The 24480-nt window shown below is 39.8% G+C and overlaps 1 protein-coding gene across 48 annotated transcripts in view; it reads right to left on the reverse strand.

Annotated features, from left to right (window-relative positions):
- Positions 1 to 24480, reverse strand: part of clasp2 (cytoplasmic linker associated protein 2) — a 328546-nt gene that overhangs the window by 133465 nt on the left and 170601 nt on the right. For 21 of the 48 annotated variants that reach the window (XM_087986096.1, XM_087986091.1, XM_087986082.1 and 18 more), the window contains 6 exons: positions 21983 to 22147; positions 11354 to 11377; positions 9819 to 9923; positions 9622 to 9648; positions 4808 to 4834; positions 3251 to 3421 (listed from right to left, as the gene is read on the reverse strand). In XM_087986096.1, the coding sequence (XP_087842222.1) occupies positions 3251 to 3421; positions 4808 to 4834; positions 9622 to 9648; positions 9819 to 9923; positions 11354 to 11377; positions 21983 to 22147 (519 nt within the window). The remainder of the gene's footprint in view (positions 1 to 3250; positions 3422 to 4807; positions 4835 to 9621; positions 9649 to 9818; positions 9924 to 11353; positions 11378 to 21982; positions 22148 to 24480) is intronic. The other 27 variants (XM_087986116.1, XM_087986105.1, XM_087986103.1 and 24 more) reach the window with 4 other exon arrangements.

Genomic DNA, 24480 nt, shown 5'->3' on the forward strand with positions numbered 1-24480 from the left:
CATCTGCAAACTTACTAACTGTACCTCTTATGCTCTCATCCAAATCATTTATGTAATTGACAAAAAATAGAGGGCCCAGCACTGATTCTTGTGGCACTCCACTGGTCACAGGCCTCCAGTCTGAAAAACAACCCTCCACCACCACCACCCTCTGTCTTCTGCCTTTGAGCCAGTTCTGTATCCAAATGGCTAGTTCTCCCTGTATTCCATGAGATCTAACCTTGTTAATCAGTCTCCCGTGGGGAACCTTGTCGAATGCCTTACTGAAGTTCATTTGAATTACATCTACTGCTCTGCCCTCATCAATCTTCTTTGTTACTTCTTCAAAACATTCAATCAAGTTTGTGAGACATGATTTCCCACGCACAAAGCCATGTTGACTATTCCCAAGCAGTCCCTGCCTTTCCAAATACATATACATCCTGTCCCTCTGGATTCCCTCCAACAACTTGCCCACCACCGAGGTCAGGTTCACCGGTCTATAGTTCCCTGGCTTCTCCTTACCACCTTTCTTAAACAGTGGCACCATGTTTGCCAACCTCCAGTCTTCCGGCACCTCACCTGTGACTATCGATGATACAAATATCTCAGCAAGAGGCCCAGCAATCACTTCTTTAGCTTCCCACAGAGTTCTCGGATACACCTGATCAGGTTCTGGAGATTTATCCACCTTTACCCGTTTCAAGACATCCAGCACTTTCTCCTCTGTAATCTGGACATTTTGCAAGATGTCACCATCTACTTCCTTACGGTCTATATCTTCCATATCCTTTTCCACAGTAAACACTGATGCAAAATACTCATTTAGTATCTCCTCCATTTTCTGCGGCTCCACACAAAGGCTACATTGCTGATCTTCGAGGGACCCTATTCTCTCCCGAGTTACCCTTTTGCCCTTAATGTATTTGTAAAAATCCTTTGGATTCTCCTTAATTCTATTTGCCAAAGCTATCTCATATCCCCTTTTTGTCCTCCTGATTTCCCTCTTAAGTATACTCCTACTTTCTTTATACTCTTCTAAGGATTCACTCGCTCTAACCTGTCTATACCTTACATATGCTTCCTTCTTTTTCTTAACCAAACCCTTAATTTCTTTAGTCATCCAGCATTCCCTATACCTACCAGCCTTTCCTTTCACCCTGACAGAAATATACGTCTTCTGGATTCTCGTTATCTCATTTCTGAAGGCTTCCCATTTTCCAGCCATTACTTTACCTGCGAACATCTGCCTCCAATCAGCTTTCACAAGGTCTTGCCTATTACCGTCAAAATTGGCCTTTCTCCAATTTAGAACTTCAAGTTTTTGAGATATTTGGCCAGCAGTCAATGAGTATCTTACAAATTTAAGTTAGACATGGGAACAAGTATCACAATATTATCAAGCAGTAAGCCTTGGTTGGCAAAACACTGTTTACACTTAGTAGAAGTTCACCTATATGGTCCAGGGTGCATTGCACTTAATGATAATAGTATATTACAAGCACCTCAAACACATGGGAAATCAAACACTCCTGAGAATTCACTACTAAATAATGTATATTGACCTTAATCTCATTCAAAAGGTGCAATAGGTTAAGGTCAATACAAATTAGAGTTCTTTTGAAAAGGAATATTCCAATTTGCTCAATGGATTAGGAAAGTTAGAAACAAAATACAGCACGATAATGAACAAACATGTGAAACTCTTGTGCCTTTATACACGAAGAAAGATGTTGCATCCCTTACCAAAATCAGTTAATAAACAACTTTCTGAAATAAAAATACTAGGCTAGTTTCCTCGTGGTGAAGTGGTGCATCACAAAGGTTTTAACAATGTAGTGTTTGAGAATGGTTACTCTATCAAAGCAGAGTCTTTGAATATTTTTACAACAAACATAGGTAGATTCTTGATGTGCAAGGAAGCACAAGGTTATCAGGGCTCATCAGGAATGTGAAGTATTTAAATTGGTCATAATAATATCGAATCATGTTGCTGGCTCAAGGACGAAGTGGCCTACTCCTGCTGCTAATTCGTATGACCTTCAAAGATTCACTGTTCTCAAGAATCTTACAGGCAAAAGCAATTATCCAAATATCAGATTGTCCAAAGGTGATCTTGAGGTCCTGATAGAAAAATTACATCAAAGATATGTTTCCAACACTGATGGGGTCTTTTGTTTACAGTGATTAAAAGTGAAATCTGCTTACAGAAATGCTGCCGAGAGCAGCCCTGGACTGATGGGAGCCCAGGCACCAAGTCCAAATGACTGACCACCCATCCTCTCTCTCTCCCCACAAAATTTCCCTCGAGTTCTAAACAGGAGTGTACCCTGAACCCTCCTCCCCCAGATAATCTCTCCAACATTGTCCTGTTCAGGGCAAAGGTAGAACCTGTCAAAAAGTTGCAGTAAAAAGTTGTGTGGCTGTGTGTGTGCATGTACATGCGCTATTTGGAGACACCTCCCCGCCCCCCCCAAAAGGCAGCAGCAGCAGCAATCTTGTTGTTGGTGTCCAGTCTGGCTGCCCCAGAGAGGGGCGGGGGCAATGTTGGACGGGGTTAGAGGGGCAGGCGAGGGAGCAGTGTTGGTTGGGGTTGGGGGCGGACAGGGGTGGAGGGGACGGAGGGGTGTTGAACGGAGTTGGGGGGGGGTGGAGGGGAGCGGGGTGGGCACTCGTGTGCACAATGAGCTGCTGCCTAGTCTCCTGAATGGGAAGCAGACTTAACTCCTGAATGGGAAGCAGACTTAACAGAAAACTGCGAGCCCCAGAGGAAAGGCATTAAATCAATTAACCGAATAATCAATTATCCGAAGGAAACAGAACCCGCCCATCTCCTTCGGATAATCAAGGTTCCACTATATCACAGCATCTTTGAAATAACTCAAGAAGACACAAGTATGCAATTCTCATCAAGAAGATGCTTTTCAGAAGATTAAGGAAATGTTTACATATGCAGATGTGTTAGCACATCATAATCCTACATTTTCAAAGATAATAACAGGTTTACAGGTGGTGTTCCTCCAGGTGCAAACAGATGGGTGTCACAAAGCAGTCTATTATGCATTGTGGGCATTATCTGATACAGAACATGATAATGTGATTATAGAGGAGGTGGTAGCATGGGCATTGAAGAGATTTTCAGATGACATCTTTGGTTTGAAATAGATCACAAACTTTCAGTTTCATTGAGGAACAGCATGTAGTAAGGAAATAAGAGAAGTGCTACCAGGGATAAATTAGTAACTAAACAGGCATAAACATTTTTTTTTACCTAAAGTCAATCGAGACGGGCTTGCTTCTCTGCTGCATCCTTGACTACGTGGTATTTTGCTGCGTTTTTGCCCTGGAGCTCCTGTGGGCATGACTCGCTGAGTTCCAATGTTCACTGTTGAAAGTGCTGTACTACTCAATACTCTTCCGGGAGAACCAGAGCGACTGGCGGCTGAAATAAAAATATACAGAAAACAGTCCATTTCTGTTTAGATGGCAAAAGGAAAAGCAATTAGAACCAGAACAGAAAAGGCTAGACATATTCAGTTGGTTTGGCAACGTCCGTGGAGGGAGAAGTTGCATTACTGTTTCAGATCTCAACCTTTCATCGACTCTGAAAGATCACAATTTGAAAACTAGCTATGTTTCTCTCTTCACAGATGTTGCCAGGCTTGATGAACATCTGCAGCATTTTTATATTTTTATTAAATTTCCAGCATAGGTAGTAATTTGCTTTTGGAGAGACGAGAACCATGTTTGCTCACATTGTCATTGTTGCTTCCACATATGCACAAACTGCTGTAATACAAAAGTTTTTAACTACATGGATAGTTAAAGCTATCAGCAAAATAAAATGTGCAGTTTGAGTAAAAATAATCTGGTAATACAGGTATTATCAATGTTTAGTTCCAGTACTGCGAGTTAAGCAAAAACTATCAAAACTGATAATTTGAGTCTTTCATGAAGTATTTTCTGTAACTGCATTAAAAAAAACTATTATTCACTGCATCTGGCTTTACAAAGTTAAAGCCACATAAAAGATAAAATTGGCTAATTTTAGATTGTTGTAAACAAGAAGACACAGCATGTCACTTTCAGAGTTGGCAATTTTTAACATTTAAATAATCAAAAAATATGATATGTAACTAGAAATGAACACAGTGCATTTTTAACCTTGAGCTTAACATCAGAAATCAAATGTGATGGACTAAATAGGCTGGAAGTAATGGCTTAACTAAAATGCGTATCACACATGGGAAGCAAGTCACTTTAGTGAAGTTTCTTGAATCATGACGTCAATAATATCCCCGGAGATTTCTAACCGATTTCATTTTCAAAATTAAACAGAGATATGGAGAAATAAAACAAAAGAGAATACTTGCAAAAATGGCCCTTATTATAGAATTCCCAAAATTTCTAATTTGTTACATTATTGGCAATATTCACTTCATATTTCATTTTTTACTTTCAGTCTTTTTTCATTTTACTCAGTTCTATAAAGGAACTGATTATCTTGAACTGGTTATCTTCCAGTTTGGCAAAGGGCTTAAAGTATGAAAATCATATCTTATGCTTTGTTTCTACCCACAACTCAAAAGATGTTAATAGATTGCTTGTTTCATGCACTGTATTTTCATATCAGTTTTACAAAATTTTCTGTATACTATATAGAAATATATGTACATTATATATATGTGTATGACATGAAGAACACAAATAATATGCATAAAATATGGACATAATATAAATACACAGACACACACGTTTCTAACTGCAGAAATGCATGAAAATGACAAGCATACAACAGACACTACAGCTAAAATACAGAGAATCTTACCACTATTTGGGTTGGTAGACTGTAATCCTGAACAAGTGTAAAGGCACGATTAGGGTTTATAATTTGTTTTGTGTATTTTGTTGTTTGGCAATCCGTGACAAGGAAAGGAACAAAGTAGATTTATATGAATGGAAAACTGAGGAAACAAAGCTTTGGTCAGTTCACTACAAACATGAAAGATTGCGCCAAAGCAGCATGCTGAAGAACTCTAAATACTTGACTTATCCATAATGCAGATGAAATTAAGAGGCATATGCAAGTGCATATGCATATTATTCTGCCATAGTAAATTTATACTAACAAGAGACTTTCTCCAATTTACTGTGGAGAGCATAGAAACGTGCAGTCACTCATGGAGATAATATAGTAAGTCTTTTTTTGAAAAGTTCAAGACAAGCCAAGAAATAAAATCCTAAAAAGCAAGCAAACACGGAGCAATGAAATTCTTAGGTGAGAATTTTAGTACATCAGGAGCAAGATGACATAGAACTAACAAGTTCTGATAAATGAACTGACAAATAAAGCAACAGTTAAAGCATTCACTTCACAAATCTGGCGTTAGGAATCCTTCATGCTTAGGTGTGTGGAACACACTTGGAATGAGTTTGGTCAGTTCTTGCACATTCAAGTTATTTCATAATAACAGACTTTGTTCCCAAAAGGAGGCTGATAGAGGCATGACCATAGTCTGCATTACTAGCATTACCAGTGCAAAGCAAGTTAAAATGTTATTTTCCTTCAGCTATTCCATAAGGGAAATCAAAGAAAATTGGCATGGAACAAAATTTGGGCACACATTAAAACAGTGCACAAAAATATAGAATTTATCTGCACATCACTGTGGCTTTTGTGATTATGCAAAATATGTGCTTTGAATTAAATGAAGAAAATGTATAAAATACAGAATATGCTTCTATTGATACTGTACAAATTATCTGGGATTGGACTTATACTGAGATACAGTATACTTAAGGTTGTAACATTTGGTGAAGTTGTCTATAACCATGTTGATTGGACAATACAAATAGAGACCACTTACATTTCACTCATGTGAAAGAAAATAAAAGAAAACATTTTTTCAAATATAAATGGTCACTAAATTGCAAACTTTATGGCTTTGTTGCAATGCCCCTTCCCAACAATGCAACTGATAAAACTGTTTTCCAAAGTGTTTTCTACACAAACTAAAATTTGTTGCACTCACAAACGCAAACTCAAAAAATAACTTAAGTTATTCAGAAAGTAAAGTTAGAAGTAGTAGTCAGCAGCTCAAGTAGCAAGAAAATAATCCAGGTTATTTAGTCATGGTTTATGAAATATACAGAGCATTGTGCATTGAGTAATGGAGATGGAAGCTAACCAAACAATTTGAAAACATTTAAAATACTTTTAATCCTAATTTATGCAAACTGCAATGGAACTTTATGAAATTGAAACAAAAACAGAAATTGCTGGAACCGCTCAGCACGTTTGGCAGCATTTGTGTCTGTTCCGAGGAAGGGTCACTCAACTCGAAACATTAACTCTTGATTTCTCTCCACAGATGCTGCCAGACCTGCTGAACGTCTCCAGCAATTTCTGTTTTTATTTCTGATTTTCAGCAACCACAGTTCTTTCAGTTTTTCTTTGTGAAGTTGTGTTAATTTGTGCCGGGATTTTTATTGGGTGTTTTCAGCAAAAATGAGTTGATTGCAAATTTAACAGAACCTCGTGAGTCATTTTATTGCTTTTTAAAATATTAAACATTTGACACAACACGGCTTTCAAACATGCATATTCGTGGTTCACAAGTTTAATGCACTGCATGGGCATTTGACTTGATTTGAATTATCACTGTCATATATGACTCTATGTATACTTAGGTACAGTGAAAAGTGTTGTCTTATGTGTTTTACAGGCACATCGTATTACACAAGTGCATCAGGGCAACACAACAGAGTGCAGGATAATTGTTGTAATATGTTCTATATGTTAGTTATGCACAGACAGGGCACTAACATAACTTTCAAGGATGTTTCTTAGCATAGAGAATTTTATTGATTAAGAAATATGGATAGGCTGAGGATTTTTTTCTTTGAAACAGAAGAGACAAGAGGAGACTTAACTGAGGTGCAGAAAATTATTAGGGGCCTACAGAAAGTGGATAAGGAGGACTAATTTCAAATCAATAAATAGGCCAATTTCCAGAGTGTAAGGTTTTAAAGTAAGTGATAGATAGATTTGAGGGGATTTAAGGAGCAAAGTTTTCATCCAAAGGATGGCCAAGTTTTGGAATCCATTTACTGAAAGACTGGTGGGGGCAAAACACATTTTTTTTAAAAAAATTGTGCAGGTACCTGAAGTGCCACGATCAACACGTTTATAGATCAAGTGTTAGAAAATTGGACAAGGAGAAGAGGGAATATAAGGGAAGATGCATTAAGCAAAAAATTCATCCTGAAACCTATTTACTTAGAGCATTCACCATAAGCGTGCAAAAGGTTTTGAGGGTCAAGGATACAATTTATAAACATTTCTTGCGGTTCAAACAGTTAAATCATGAAGTTTTATTCAAAAGCTGTAAAATTACATAAAATATAGTGCTGTTGAAGGTCAGATTCATCTAATTCCCTGCTTATTTTCACTTCTGAATCCCTACCCACCTTATCTAATATGCTGTGTTTTCTAAATTTAATTTGCCAACACAATTCTTATAACAGTGGTCAGATTCAATTCAAGCTGCAGTAGTATATCAGCAGTGTGGTTGGTTAGCTCACTTGGTTGGACAGCTGGTTTGCAATGCAAAGTGACACCAACAGCATGGGTTCAATTCCCACTGCAGCTGACATGATCACATAGGACTCACTCAACCTGTTGCCTCAACTGAAGTGTGATGATCCCACCACCACCACCAGCAGTTGTCTCTCTCTCTCTAATGTGAGAGCAGTCTTATGGTCCAACAGGACTATGGTAACTTTACTTTTACCAACACAGACAAGTGAACACAATAGTTCAATCCCTATCTTGTGTGGATTAAGACAAGCTTGACGTGGATAGAGGTTGTGGTGGTCAGCTTCAGCTCCAGTGCCTCAGTCTATGAGTAAAATAGCTCAGAAAAAAGGATTCAAAATTATAAAACTACCCATCTTAAATCAGAGATAAAAAAGACATATGGTAATCAAACTATTGCATTTGTAGGGTTATTTATCTGAATGAAAAGGACTTAATGCAATAGATTACTAATTGGAGTGCAGTGACTTAAGCAGGTTACAGTAATCTTCTATCAGCAATATCCTGTAAACACTGCTGAGTTATTCATTGGATTTTTCAGCACCACTGTTGAGAGTGCAGTAGCACACTCAGTTCAATAATGAATCTTACCAAAAGATTTTTAACTTTGACCGAAACAGACTGATAGCCTTAATTTAATATTTCATGCAAATGATGCTTAGGTCTAATGTGACACACAGACTTCATGAAAAATACTAATTTTGCAATGGCAACACTTATTCATCATTCAATCCTCATCCATGCTTTTTCCTACCTCAAAGCATGAATATGAGGTAGGAAAAAGCTGGCTTGCTGCCAACTTGGAGGTGGTGGTGTAGTGCTAATGTCACTGGAATAGTAATCCGGAACCCTAGGTTAATCATTCAGGGACATTGGTTAAATTCCTCCATGTCAGATGGTAGAATTTGAATCAATGGAAATCTGGAATAAAAAGCTAGTCCACTGTTGATTATCATAAAAACCCATCTGGCTCACGCCTGTCCTTTTGGGAAGGAACTCTGCCATCTTTGCCTAGTTTGGCCGACTTGTCACGGCAGACACACAGCAATTCTTTACTGTCTCTACAACGGTCTAGTCAGCCACTCAGATCAAGGGCAATTAGAGATGGGAAACAAATGCTAACCTTTGGTGACCCCATCCAGCTAAGAATGTTTAAAAAGTGCCTATGTCCTAAAGTCGAGCATTCTCTTCTTAAACTTCACAGTTTAAACTCCTTAACAAAGCTTTTGACTATCTGCCCATTTAGGACCTTACTTAGATTGATGTCAAATCTTGTTTGACAATACTTACACGAAGTGCTTTGGTATGTTTTGTTACATGAAATATATGAACACAAGTAATTGTGAATGTGATATTTTGTTTTCCCTTTCTATTGGGAAGCAGCTTGCCTCCTCTTGACACTTTTCTCATGCCAACACATACAAATTAGGTTAGCGTAATGTCATATACACATAGCATATCAGAGAATCATCACACATCGTCCACAAAAAGGAACATTCATTTGATAAACCTTTTCAGCCCAAACATCTCAACATTATGACACAAACTTAATAACTATTTGCAGAATACTACTTTCAGTCCACTCTTCATGGGCTCGTTTGTTACCTGACCTTTCCTATTGATATATCATTTTTGAAAAATTAACAATGAAACATTAATTAATTATTCAATATTTTTCACCACACTCTAAAATATTGCTAGCAAGAAAGAAACTGACTTTATGAGCAAGTACTTCTCCCTACTCCTGTCTTGAAATAACCATAAAATATGAAACAATACAAAGACGAAATGTCCGAAGGACAGAAATGGAAGACCATTTCTATTGTGAATCTCTGCATAAAAAGAGCCAAATGTTGCTTCTCTTATCTTACATTTACAAAATTCACGGTAAAGCTAAAAAAATTAACAGCAACATATTATTTGCTGCTCATGGCTGTCTACTACTTTAAGGGAGGAATTTGACGAACTATTACAACACTTAGCTTAACATGAAATCATCAGAACATGCAAAAAGAAAAACAAAAATATAAATAATAACAAGATACCTTTGTTATCTTCAGATGATGTTAAACCTGAGACATAGAACAGTTGTTCAAAACTTAGTAATCATTCAACATTTAAAATGGTAAGTGCAACACTGATACATCCTCTCTGTGCATAGCAACACAACGATATTAGCTTTATCTTGACATAAAACTAGATGTGTTCCATCATACTGTATGACAACATATCAGATACATACGTTGAGACTGAGACACCATTTTTGTACGACTTCGTCCTCTAGAATCAGCAGCATCACCAGCACCAGTGGCAGTTCCTGAGAGTAACTGCCTGTTACGGATACGACCTAGAATGCAAATAAATATATACGTTAGAAAAGGAAATCTATTAAAACAAATGATGTACTGGTGTATGTATATATTTTTCTTTTCAAGGAGTATTTGCGTTAAAAATATGTAAAAGATAAAAGTTTGGTTATTAAACATAAATCATTTTTCATGGCATATGAATCTTTGAAGGGATTGCTACCTCAATAAAAATGGTACAATATAATCTAACTTAATCTAATGATTAAGTTAAATTAAGATTGTTAATAGAGAAGTGGATGTAAACAATAGAGGTACTCAAACTCGAGGAAGGTGGATTTAAGAGAGCAGGAAAATACACATAGATGCTAAATAGATACTGCAGCATCTAATGGGCAGTTTTTCCAAAGAGCAATAAACTAATGAGTGCATTATTATAATTCATTTCAGTAGCATTTTTCACAAATATCATCCCATTATATAAAGTACATTAAAGATTGGTTGAATAGGGACACAAATAATGTTAAATTCAGTAATGCAAAGTGGGAAGATGAAATTTCCTTCCTTCTGAAGGAAAGAAGCAAATGCAAATGAGATTTGGAGAGAGGAATTAGACCAATGAGAGAAAATTATGATTTAATATTTAAGTAGAAAGTTTGGGTCTTACAAAAGCTGTACGAAGACAAGAGAAATGACTTTATTCTGCAGGACAATGAAGGAGAACAATCTGGCATAGTGATGGATGGATGAGCATACAATTTACATAGTTTCTACCCAAGAGAATAACAAAATCTTGGAGTATTTAGTTAGAGGGTCAAAGAACAAGGCAAGTCCAAATGACTGACAGCATTGTTATAGAGTGCTGGGCCAGATAGCTATGATCCACAGCAGTCCTGTCTTCATGAATGATTTATTTAAAATAACATTTTACCAACTAATTTCTTAAAAACTGAAATTCAAATTCTCAGTGCTGACCATCTATAGAACAAATTCCTTAGCAGAAAAAATGTTCCCAACAGTGTGCATAATTTTGAACAAATGAGTACAATTATATCTTTTAATAGTAAAATTATTGGCGAATTGATAAAAGCACTTTACTTTTGTCTCAGGGATTATGGTGAATTTGTAAACATTCATGAATGAAAAAAGTACGAGATATTTTGGGCTTTACAAGCTTATTAAGAAAAACGTAGGCAATTAGTTTTGAACTCCATGCATTTGACTGATGATTCATACCATGTAATAATGCACTTATACTGTCTCTTAATGGGATGAAATTCAAGAAAGAAACTAGCCCACGTGTTACATATTTCAGATAGATGAAATAAATGACTATTCATCAGACTTCCAATTAAGAGACATAATAATACTTATTGTTAAATTCAGCATTTATACCCATAAACATGTTAGACATGTTAGTTACAGATCTATAACACTATTATAAAGAAGGACAGGTAGGCAATTTTCTTACCATCTGCCTTGTCAGATGCATCATCTTTGTAGGAGAGCAAGCAAAGAATAGGGAAGAGTTATGATGTTAGATTTCATGTACAATAATCTCCATAGGTGAAACAATTACTTATGGCATTTGGAAACAGGACATCTAACAATTCATCAAATATTTAAGAAGGCCAACAAGGATTTGTTAAGGGGAAATTGTGTTTAACTAACTTCCTTGAGATTTAAATAATACAGAAGTCTAATAAAGGTATACTGTTTATGTAATTTACATTCCAGAAGCATGATTTATGACCAAAGTTGACTGTCATAGAACAAAAGAGATAGTAGCAACGTGAATACAAAATTGGTTGAGTGATAGGAAACAAAGAGTACAAAACAAATAATTTTTTTATATATGTTGGAAGGTGGTGTCAGGTGGTAATTCTGAGAAATCAATTTTAGGACTCCTGATCTTCCTGATATTAGTATAAGACCTTGATGCAAGGGCACAAGTTCAAAACTAGCAGCTGAAACAAAACTTCGAAGATTTGTGAATCACGCGAGTGTATGGGACACACAAAGGTTGATGGAATAGGTGTGAACAGCTGGAACAGATGCAGAATGCATGCAGTTGATTCACTTTGGTTGTAACAACATAGACAAACAATATAAAACAAAGGGTACAATCCTAAAGGGGATACACAAGCAGAGGGACCTGGGTGCATATAAGCATAAATCATCAAAGGTGGCATGATAAATTGAGAGCAGTTAATCAAGTATATACCAACTTGGGTTTATCAATAGGACTGCTGAGAACTAAGAAACAAGAAAGTTATTTTAAACCTGTGTGAGATATTGGTTTGATCTCAACTAGAGGCACAGAAGGCTCAAGGACCATACTTTAGGAAGGACATGAAGGCATTAGAAAATGTGCAGAAAATATTTGTTAGAATGGTTCCAAGGGTGGTGGATTTCAATAACAGAAAGAAATTAGAAAATTTCAAAGAAAAGAAGGTTGACAGGATATTTAATAAAGATGTCTGAAATAATCATGGCTCTGGACAATCACTAGGGAGAAACTGTTCCCATTGATAGAAGAATTAAGAACCACTGGGCACAGATTCAAGATAATTGTTAAAATCAGCAATTGTCAGAAATATTTGGAAAAACATTTTCATGTATTAAGTAGTTGAGATTTTGAATGCATTGCTTGAAACTGTGGTAGCAGCTGGATCAACAGATGGTTTCAGAAAAGAACTGGATCATTCTGTGAAAAGGGAAAAAGAAACTGCAGAACAACAGGGAAAAGACAGAGGTATTTCATTTGGTAAATTGCTCCTTCAATGGGTTAATACAGATGCAATGGACTGAACAGCCTCTTGTGTGTTGTAAGGATCAATGCAAGCAATAATGTGAAGGTTATCGTACAAGAAACCGTGATCTGGATATTACATGCTCTCACCAGGTGCTTTATTTTGGCTAAGGGCACATAAAATAGATTGGGTGCCCAGCTGATCTCACAAAGTAACCCCTAGTATGAATGATGAGAGGGGGCTGGAGCCCGTTAAAAATTAAATTGAGCCCAATAATGCCTACATGAAAATATGTCTGCTGTGAGCAGTTAGACAGAAGTGGGAAGATCATTTTTAAATGCCTACATGAGCAAAGGTGGGAAAGTAAGGGGGCACCTCATTCAGGTGTACATGTAGAACATTCCTCTGAAGATGCCAATCAACAATTCATAGGCCTCCTCCCCTCCTTCTATGCTCTTGAGTTCCTTCATAGTGTAAAACCCCAAGACTTAGTTTCCCACAGCAGCCATGATAAACTTCAGGCCACTTACAGTAGAGCCAGCAGCACTCATATGTGATCTTTGAGTGGTGTAACTACCAGCCAATTAATCTCTGTCTTGAGTGAGTGATGCAAATCCTATAATTTAACCAATAAAGCCAAGCTATAGTGCCACCAGCTAATGGTTCGAGAGAGAGAGAGAGAGAGAGAGAGAGAGAAAAAAGAGAGAGAGAGAGAGAGGGCAATCTCTCCTGTAAACTCCTTCACCATACTTTGCAAAAGCCACATTTCTTTTATTTTTACGTATTTTTGATTGTGGGCTAAAATGGAAAAGGACTTTATAAAAATAAGGACCAAGGAAGGAATTGTTTCTCTTCTGAAAACAAGTTACTGGAGTTCATTGCTTGTTGTATATAAAAACCCAAAGGACTGCAGATGTTGTAAAGCAAAGACAAAAATAGAAATTTCTGGAAAAGCTCAGCAGATCAGGCAGCACCTGAGAAGAGAAATCACAGTTTTGGGTCAAGTGACCCTTCTGCAGAACTAATGATAGCTAGGAAAATGTTGGTTCATATGCAGAAGATGAAGGGGGGGAAAAGAGCAAACGATAGGTGGAGATTGAGCCCAATTAGAAAGAGCACAGCAGTTGGACAGACAAAGGAGTGAATCTGGCTAAGAGGGTGATTAGCTATTAACGGGGAAAGTTAGTATCTAACAATGGGTGGTGTATAATAGCAGACTACGTGACAACAAGACCTGGGGTGTGGGGGGTTGGGGAAGTACACAGGAGCGCTCAAGCCCTAAAGTTATTGAACTCGATAGTGAGTCCGGAAGACTGCAGAATCCCCAAGTGGAAAATGAGGTGCTGTTCTTCCACCTTGTGTTGAGTTTCACTGGAGACAGCGATGTTGACTAGGGAACAGGGTGGTGTGTTGAAATGGCAGGTAACTGGAAGCTCAGAGTCTTTATTGCAGATAGAACCCAAGTGTTCTGCTAAGAGGTCACTCAGTTTACACTTTGTTTCCACAATGTAGAGGAGACCACACTGTGAGCAGTGAATCACACAAGTTAAAAATCACACAAAACTCAGGTTATAGTCCAACAGGTTTATTTGAAAGTACAAGCTTTCGAACGTTACTCCTTCATACGGTAACTAATGGGGCAGGATCATGGGACACAGAATTTATAGTAAAAGATCAAACTGCCAAACAAATAATGGGATGTATTGAACAAACCTAGATTGCTGTTAAATTCTGGGATTTACATATTAATCAATCGAAACCTGCATCCCTATTCAAAGTGATTAAAGACTTAATAGCAATCTAGGTTTGTTCAATATATCGCATCAGTTGTATGACACTTTGATCTTTTACTAGAAAATCTGTGTCCTATGATCCTGACCCACTAGTTACCTGATGAAGCAGCAGCACTCTGAAAGCTTATACTTTCAAATAAACCTGTTGGACTATTACCTCATAGAACATAGAACATAGAACAATACAGCACAGAACAGGCCCTTCGGCCCACGATGTTGTGCCGAACATTTGTCCTAGCTTAAGCACCCATCCATGTACCTATCCAATTGCCGCTTAAAGGTCACCAAAGATTCTGACTCTGCCACTCCCATAGGAGCGCATTCCATGCCCCCACCACTCTCTGGGTAAAGAACCTATCCCTGACATCTCCCCTATACCTTCCACCCTTCACCTTAAATTTATGTCCCCTTGTAACACTCTGTTGTACCCGTGGAAAAAGTTTCTGATTGTCTATTCTATCTATTCCCCTGATTATCTTATACACCTCTATCAAGTCACCCCTCATCCTTCTCCGTTCCAATGAGAAAAGGCCTAGCACGCTCAACCTATCCTCATAAGACCTATTCTCCATTCCAGGCAACATCCTGGTAAATCTTCTCTGCACCCTCTCCAAAGCTTCCACATCTTTCCTAAAGTGAGGCGACCAGAACTGCACACAGTACTCCAAATGTGGCCTAACCAAAGTCCTGGACAGCTGTAACATCACTTCACGACTCTTGAATTCAATCCCTCTGCTAATGAACGCTAATACACCATAGGCCTTCTCACAAGCTCTATCCACCTGAGTGGCAACTTTCAAAGATCTATGAACATAGACCCCAAGATCCCTCTGCTCCTCCACCTTACTAAGAACCCTACCGTTAACCCTGTATTCCACATTCTTAATTGTCCTTCCAAAATGGACAACCTCACACTTGGCAGGGTTGAACTCCATCTGCCACTCCTCAGCCCAGCTCTGCATCATATCTAAGTCCCTTTGCAGCCGACAACAGCCCTCCTCACTATCTACAACTCCACCAATCTTCGTATCATCTGCAAATTTACTGACCCACCCTTCGACTCCCTCTTCCAAGTCATTAATAAAAATTACAAACATGTTGTGCTGAGTTGGTTGCTTTGGACTGGGATAATGTGGGGGGAGGGGAAATTAGGAAACTGTTGAAATCCACATTGATCCCGCTTGGTTGCAGGGTCCCAAGGTGGATTATGAGGCGTTCTTCCTCCAGGCGTGAGGGCTTGGCTATGGAGGAGGGCCAGGACCTGCATGTCCTTGACTGACTGAGAGGGGGAATTGAAGTGTTCAGCCATGGGGCAGTGGGGTTGGTTGGTGCAGGTGTCCCAGAGATGTTCTCTGAAATGATCCACAAGGAGGTGTCCTGTCTCCCCAATGTAGAGACTACATTGGGAGCAATATCCACATTGAATCCAGTAGATGACATTGGTGGAGGTATAGGTAAATTTCTATCACATGTGGAAGGATCCTTTAAGGCCTTGGATGGAGGTGGGTGCAGGATTTGCACTTCCTGCGGTGGCAGGGGAAGGTGCCAGGTGTGAGATGTGGGCTGGTGGTGGTGGTGGGGGGCACCGACCTGACGTGGGAGCCGTGGAGGGAAAGGTCTCTCTGGAACGCTGATAGGGGTGGGGAGGGAAATATGTCTCTGTAGGTGGGGTCAGTTTGTAGGTGGTGGAAGTGATGGAGGATGATGCGATGTATGTGGAGGTTGGTGGGGTGGAAGCTGAGAACAAGGGAGGTTCTGTCCCTGTTGCGTTGGGAAGAGTGGGGTTCAAGGGTGGTGGTGCGGCAAGTGGAGGAGATGCGCTGGAGAGCGATGGATTTTGTCTTTATAGATTTCAGCAAAGTGTTCAACAATGCTCCGCATAGTAAACTGATTAATCAGATTAGATCACATAGGAACCAGGGGAAGTTAGCCAATTGGATACAAAATTAGCTTGAAGGTAGGAGACAGAGGGTGACGATGGAGGGTTGCTTTTCAGACTGGAGGCCTGTGACCAATGGTGTGTCACAAGGATCAGTACTGGGTCCACTGCTCTTCATCATTTATACAAGTGATTTGGATGTGACTGTAGGAAGCCTGGTTAGTAAGTTTACAGGTCTTGCCAAAACTGATCATGTAATGGACAGTGATAACTATCTGAGTACAACAGGACCTTGATCAGATAGGCCAAAGGACCAAGGAGTGGCAGATGGAGTTTAATTTAAATAGATGTGAGGTGTTGCATTTTGCAAAGGCAAACCAGGCCAGGACTTATACAATTAGTGGTAGGGCTCTGGGGAATGTTGCCAAACAAAGAGACCTAGGGGTCAGATGCATAGTTCCTTGAAAATGGAGTTGCAAGTGGACAGGGTGCTGATGGTGGTGTTTTGCTGCTTGCCTTCATTGGTCAGACAAGGAGAGAAGAGGAGAGGAGTTGGGATATCATGTTGCAGCTGAGACCACTTTTAGAATACTGCAAACAATTTTAGTCACTCTTCCAAAGGAAGGATTTTGTTAAACCTGAGAGGGTGCAGAAAAGATTTATAAGGATGTTGCTGGAACCAAAGGGTTTGAGTTATTGAGATAGGCTGATTAGGCTAGGGCTTTTTTCCCTTGAGTGTTGGAGGCATCTGTTGAGGGGTGACCTTCGAGGTTTATAAAATCACGAGGAGCATGGAAAGTGTGAATAACCAATGTCTTTTTCCTACGGTGGGAGAGTCCAAAACTAGAGCACATTGGTTTAAGGTGAAGAGGTGAAAGATTCAAAAAGGACCTGAGGGGTAACTTTTTCCACACAGAGGGTGGTGCACATACAGAAAGGGCTGCCAGAGGAAATGGTGGAGGCTGATAAAATTACAACATTTAAAAGGCATCTGGGTGGGTATATGAATAGGAAGGGTTGAGAGGAATATGGGCCAAATGTTAGCAAATGGGAATAGGTCAAACAGGTATATCTGGTTGGTGATAACAAGTTGGACCAAAGGGTTTATTTCCATGTTGTATGACTCTATGACCAAATTGAAAGAAGAAAACAAAATGTGGAAAAGATTAGTGGCAAGTCAGAGGATTGGGAAAATTTGAAAAATCAACAAAAGATGACTAAGAAAACAATAAAGAGGGAGAAAATAAATTTTGAGGATATATTTCTAAGTAATATCAAGACAGACGGCAAAAGATCCTTTAAATACATTAAAATGAAGAGATGCGTTGAAGTGAATATAGACCCTTGGAGAATTAGACTGGGGATATAATAATGGAGAAACAGGAAATGACAGATGAGTTGAATAAATATTTTTTGTCAGTTTTCACAGTAGAAAACACTATCAGCATTCCCACTAACTAAATATTCAAGAAGCAAATGAACAGGAAATAAACACAATAGCTATCAACAGTGAAAAAGTGGTAGGGAATCTAATGGGTCGAAACACCAAAATTCTCCTGGAACTAATGGGATGCATTCTAGCTTGGGTTTTGGAAGGGGAAACAAAAGTTAGTTACTTAAATGGAGACAATCTGCAGAAAGCTGAAACATAAAGGGACTTGGAGATATTTCTGCATGAAACACAAAGCTGGGACACAGTTGCCAGGTGATCAGGAAGTCTAATAGAATGTGTTGGCACTTACTTCAAGGGGGTTGGAGTATAAGAGTAAGGAAGTCTTACTACAATTGTACAAGGTGCTGATAAGACCATAATTAAGAGTACTGTGAACTGTTATGGTTCCCATATTTAAGAAAATATATCATTTCATTGGAAGCAATTCATTAAATTCACAAAGATGATCCCTGATATGGAGGGACTGTCTCATGAACAGAAGCTAAACAGATTGGGAGTCTTCTCACTGGAGTTAAAGAGAATGAGAGGTGATCTCACTGAAATATATAGGGGCTTGACAGGGTGAACACTGACAGGATGTTTCGCTTTATAGGACAGTCTAGAACCACAAGGCATAGTCTCAGAAATTTAAGACTGAGATCAGCAAAACATTCGTCTCTCAGAGGGTTGAGTGTTTTTGGAACTCATTGCCACATAGAGCTGGCAGAGCAGAGATACATATACAATTGAGGCTGAGATAGGTGGATTCGTGATCAGTAGAAGAATCAAGGGAAATGGGGAAAATACAGGAGAATAGATACTGTATGAGGAACGTTGGATCAGCCATGATCCTACTGAATGGCACAGAAGGCTCAAGGACCCAAACAATCTACTCCTGTTCCTATTTCTTAGGGTTTGGGTTTGTAAAAGTAGCAGATGCACTGATAGTAATCTTCCAAGAATCCTTAGATTCTGGAACAGTCCCAGAAAATTTGCAAGCCTCCAATGTAACAGCTCTATTTAAAAAGTGAAGGAGACAAAACAAAGGTAACTACACCCCAGTTAACTTTGTATCTATTGTTGAGAAAATGTCAAGAGTCCATTATAAAGGATATAATAGCAAAGTATTTAGAAATATGTCATATGATCAAATAGAGCCAGCATGGCTTCATGAAAGGGAAATTCTTTGAGGAGGTAATAACCAGGTTAGATAAAGCTAAAGAAGTGGATGCAATTTAGTTGGATTTCAGAAGACATTTAATAAGAACCCTTGGTATTGGAGGAAGTATATTAGCATGCATACAGGATTGGCTAAAAGAAAGTGAGGACTGCAGTTGCTGGAAATCAGAGTCAAAAAGTGTGGTGCTGGAAAAGTACAGCAGGTCAGGCAGCATCCAAGGAGCAGGAGAGTTGACATTTTGAGCATAAGCTCTTCATCAGGAATGTGGAGGGGCCGAAGGGGACTGATAGAAAAATGGGAGGGACTGGGTAGCTGGGAGTGCAATAGATAGATGAAGGTGGGGGGTGATGGTAACAGGTTGGAGCGAACGGTGGAGCCGATAGGTGGGAAGGAAGACGGACAGGTAGGACAGTTCAAGAGGCAGTGCCAAATTGGATCTGGGATGAGATTGGGGGAGGGGAATTGAGGAAACTGGTGAAATCAATATTGATTCTGTGTGGTTGGAGGTTCCCAAGGCAGAAGATGAGGCTTTCTCCCTCCAGGTGTTGGGTGGCTAGAATTTGGTGGTGGAGAAGACCGAGGACTTGTATGATCTTAGTGGAATGGGAGGGGGACTCGGCCACAGGGTCGTGGGGTTGTTTAGTGCATGTGTCCCAGAGATGTTTTCGGAAAGATTCCACAAGTTGGTGTCCTGTCTCCCCAATGCAGGGGAGACCACATTTAGAGCAACAGACACAGTAGATGACGTGCGTGGAGGTGCGGGAAAATCTCTGTCGGATGTGGAAGGATCCTTTGGGGCCTTGGACAGAGGTAAGGGGGGAGGTGCAGGCGCAGGCGCAGGCGGTGGCAAGGGAAGGTGCCGGGAGTGGAGGGAGAGTTGGTGGGGTCCATGGACCTAACAAGAGAGTTGCGGAGGGAATGGTCTCTGCAGAATGCAGATAGGGGTGAGGAGAGAAATATATCTCTGGTGGAGGGGTCTGTAGGTGGTGGAACTGGTGGAAAATGATGAGTTGTATCTGGAAGTTGGCGGGGTGAAAGGTGAGGTACAGGGGGTTCTGTCCTTGTTGTGGTTGGAGGGGTGGGGTTCAAAGGCAGAGATGTGGGAAGTGAGATGATGTGCTGGAGGGAATTGTTAACCACATGGGAGAGGAAATTGTGGTCCTTGAAGAAGGAGGCCATCTGGGATGTTCTATGGTGGAACTGGTCTTCCTGGGAGCAGATTCGATGGAAGCAGAGGGATTGGGAGTAAGGGATAGCATTTTTACAGGAGGCAGATGGAAGGAGGTGTAGTCCAGGTAGCTGTGGGAGTTGGTGGGTTTGAAGTAGATGTCCATGTTGAGTCGGTCGCCGGAAATGGAGAGGTCCAGAAAGAAGGGGGAGATGTCCGAGATGGGCCAGGTAAACCTGAGGTCAGAGTGGAAGGTGTTCAGGCGTTGATGAACTGTTCAACCTTCTTGTGGGAGCATGAGGCGATGCCTCATCTATGTAGTGGAGGATTAGTTAAATAGTACAGGACAGAGAGTTGGGATAAAGAGAGGCATTTTCAAGCTTGAAACGTATAAGTAGAGGCGTGCCATTGGGATCATTGCTGGGGCAATTATTTACAATTATATTAATGACTTGGGTGAGGGAACTTAATGTATTATAGCCAACCTTGTGGATGACATAAAAGTAGGTGGGTAGGCACGTGGTGAGGGTGACAGCCCACAAAGAGTCTGCAGAGGGATATAGACAAGTGAACACAAATATGGCAAATGGAATCTAATGTGGGGAAATTTGAGGTTATGCACTTTGATGGGAAGAATAGGAGGTGAATATTATTTAAATGCAAGAAGACTGTAGAAGCTACAGAACATGGGGATTTACGAGTCCTCATCCAAGAATCACAGAAAGCTAGCATTCAAATTCACTGAATAACCAGAAAGACAAATGGAATGGTGTCCTGTATTTCAATGGGAATGGAGGTAAAAAAACTAGAAAAGTTTTGTTAGCTAGACCACAGCTGGAATACTATGAACAGTTTTGGGCCCTGATCTCAGGAAAGATATTGGAAGCAGTCCAAAGACGGTTCACTGAATTGATGCCAGATGTGGAGGTACTTCTTTTATTCATTCATGGGATATGGGCGTGGCTGGCTAGGTCAGTATTTCTTGCCCATCCCTAATGGCTGACAGGGCAGTTAATTAGAGTTTCATCTATGCCAGACCAGATAAGGATGAAAAGTTTCCTTCCCCAAAAGGCATCAAATACACCACCGTAGGCTGCCTCATAACACCAAGGACTCAGGTTCTTGACTAACTGTCTGTGTGGAGTTTGCATGCTCTCCCTGCATGGGCTTCCACCGGGTGCTGTGGTTTCCTCCCATAGTCCAAAGATTGTGCAGGTTCAGTGGATTAGCCACGCTAAATTGTCCTTAGTGTCGAGGGATATGCATGCTAGATATATTAGGCATGGTAAATGCTCTTCGGAAGGTCCATGCGGACTTGATGCGCTGTAGGGATTCTATGATCAACAATGATTTCATGGTCATTGTTACACACTTAATTGCAAATTTTTGCTAATTTAATTCAAATTTCACCAGCTGCCATTGAGGTATTCGAAATTAGGTGCTTAGAGAATTAACTGGATGTATGGATAAATAGTCTGGTGATAATACCACTAGACCATCGCCTCGCTGGTCTTAAGAGGAGAGGTTGAGTAGAACATAGATGAATGAGGGGCAACATTACTGAAAGATACATAATTCTTAGGAGACTTGACAGGGTGGATGCAGAAAGGTTGATTTCCTTTGTGGGAGAATATGGGGCATGAAAGCATAATAAGTGGTCACACATTTAAAAGAGAGATGAGGAAGAATTTCTTCTCTCAGAGGGTTGTGAATCTGAAATTCTTTACTACAGAAGGCTGTTGAGGCGGAGTCATTAAGTATATTCAAGGGTGAAATAGACAGATTTTTAAATCAGTAAGGGAATCAAGGGATGTCGGGAAAAAGGCAGGAAAGTGGAGTTAAAGATTATCAGAGATCAAAAGCTTTGGAGAAAATTTTGAACTAATCAATCTTACCAAGTGAAGCATAAGCTCCTGATGGAACATTCGATGCAGTTAAACGGCTTGTTGCTGCATGTCCAGCGGCATGGCGTGATTTTGCAGATGCAGCAGCATTCACATCTATGTCACTTCTGGAACGCTGCAAACCACCAGGGGTAGCTGCAGACTTGCTGCTTGGGACTGAAACATACAAGGGAAGGGAAAGATCCTAAATATAAATAGATGTATTGAACAGAAAAGTTCAAATACAATAGTAGTTCTGAAGCTTCAAAAAAAGTCAACATCAAAGTTGAGCAAACAATAAAAATATCATAGATAAATAGCAAATATAAAAAGAACTATCTGATGGAATGAATCAATCCTGTTTCACTGCACGTTCTCCCTGTGTCTGCATGGGCTTCCACCGGGTGCTGTGGTTTCCTCCCATCGTCCAAAGGTTGTGCAGGTTAGGTGGATATCATAAAGGAATATCTAACTGCCACTATCTAACACTTCCTTAATTAAGGTGACAGTTGAGGTGATGGGTGTGCCAAGTATGCAGGCTGTACGTCTGATAGACCATATCAAACAATATACCTCCACAACCACATGAAAAGAGCAGCAAGTCAATGATATGCAAACAATCCATCTTTGCAAAATTCAGAACTCACCGCTTAAAAATCATAATGTTTTTATTCTTCTTTATTTTTAATTGTGACTCAGATGGAAAAAAGGACTGTTTTAAAAACCAAAGGGCTGTGGAAAGGATTGCTGCAAATTTTAAAAGCAAATTATCTGACATTCAATGTTAGTGGTGTTTACACTAGCAATTAAGGGTGGGGATCTAGTGTCAGATGAGGAGCTAAAGGATATACACAATTGGAGATTCAGTCAGCAACAAATAGCTGATTGATCTGGGGAATGGTGACCTGTTGGGGATGACAAGGTTCCAATGCAGAGCTCTGTGGCAGCTTGACAGTGTGAACGTTTGGGTCAGAGGCAGATCTCCGACACTAAAGGAGCTGACCTTTCTCTCTGCAGTAAAAGATACTTCATCCTAAAGTCAGTCAGCTTATTTCCCTTACAAAAACAGAAGTAGTTGGAAAAGCTTAGCAGTTCTGGCAGCATCTGTGAAGAGAAATCAACATTATCGTTTTGCATCCAGTGACCCTCAGATTATATCCGTTCCGAGGAAGGGTCTCTGGATCTGGAACATTACCTCTGAATTTTCTTCACAGATGCTGCCAGATCTGCTGAGCTTTACCAGCAACTTCTGTTTTTGTTTCTGATTTTCAGCATCCACAGTACTCTTGGTTTTCAGCTTATTTTTCTTCATCAGTTACTGTAGCTGTGGCTCTTAACCAATAAATCAGTCTCGATAAGTGTGAACCAGTTACTTTGTGTCTTCTGCAAGCAAGTGAAATTGTGCATTGAATATCAGAGTTGAGATATCATGTTGCGGCTGTACAGGACATTATTCCAAAAGTTGCCGAATCACTGCGCTCAACTCTGGTCTCCCTACTATAGGAAAGATGTTGTGAAACTTGAAAGGGTTCAGAAACGATTTACAAGGATGTTTCCAGGGCTGGAGGCTTGAGCTAGAGGGGAGGCTGAATAGGCTGGGGTTATTTTCCCTGAAGCTTCAGAGGCTAAGGGGTTACAATATAGAGGCTTGTAAAATCTTGAGGGGTATGGATAGACTAAATAGCCAAGGCCTTTTTGCCAGGATAGGGGAGCCCAAAGCTAGAGGGCATAAGTTTAAAGTGAGAGGGAAAAGATTTAAAGGGGATTTAAGGGGCAACTTTTCCTCGCAGATGGTGGTACATATATGGAATGAGTTGCCAGGAGTGGTGGAGGAGGCTGGTACAATTACAACATTTAAAAGGCATCTAGATTGGTACAGAATAGAAAGGGTTTAGAGATATATGGGCCAAATGCTGGCAACAGAACTAGATTAATTTCGGACATGTGGTCAGCATGGATGAGTTGAACCAAAGGGTCTGTTTCAGTGCTATACATCTCTGTGACTCTGTGAAAGTACCTGGTGATGCAAGATTAAGAACAGCAAGTCCTAACAAGCCAAGAAGGTTACCTCAGTGAATTCTGTGAACATGGACCACTGAACTATCTTCTTGGTCTTCCCTCCACCTGTAACATCTATGTTTCAGTTGTGCCTGTCTGTGTTTGTGCAGACTGGAAGTTTTATAAAGGGGTTAGTGTTTAACTAGCAGTTAATTGTCAATATTTCATAATTGTTTACCAGTAGCTGGAACCTAATTATTTGTAATAAATAGTTAGCATTGTTAAGTATAGAAGCATGGACTTTGCCTCCTGTCATCTGAGTGTAATTGGGGAATTCTGAAATAATTTTTTAATTATAGATTAAAATTAATCAATATTTTTAATCTTTGTGAAGACTCCAGGAATCACAAGGACTTCCAGCATACTACCCCAGTGAGGCATCGCAGTGCACGAGGTGTGATTCTGCGATTTTACAACATTTGCCAAATAATCAAGACTATGCTAAGAATTAT

Source organism: Chiloscyllium plagiosum, unplaced genomic scaffold (assembly GCF_037043375.1).
Source record: "Chiloscyllium plagiosum isolate Xiang-an unplaced genomic scaffold, Cpla_swu_hap1 HiC_scaffold_4, whole genome shotgun sequence".
In the NCBI taxonomy this organism is placed as follows: Eukaryota; Metazoa; Chordata; class Chondrichthyes; order Orectolobiformes; family Hemiscylliidae; genus Chiloscyllium; species Chiloscyllium plagiosum.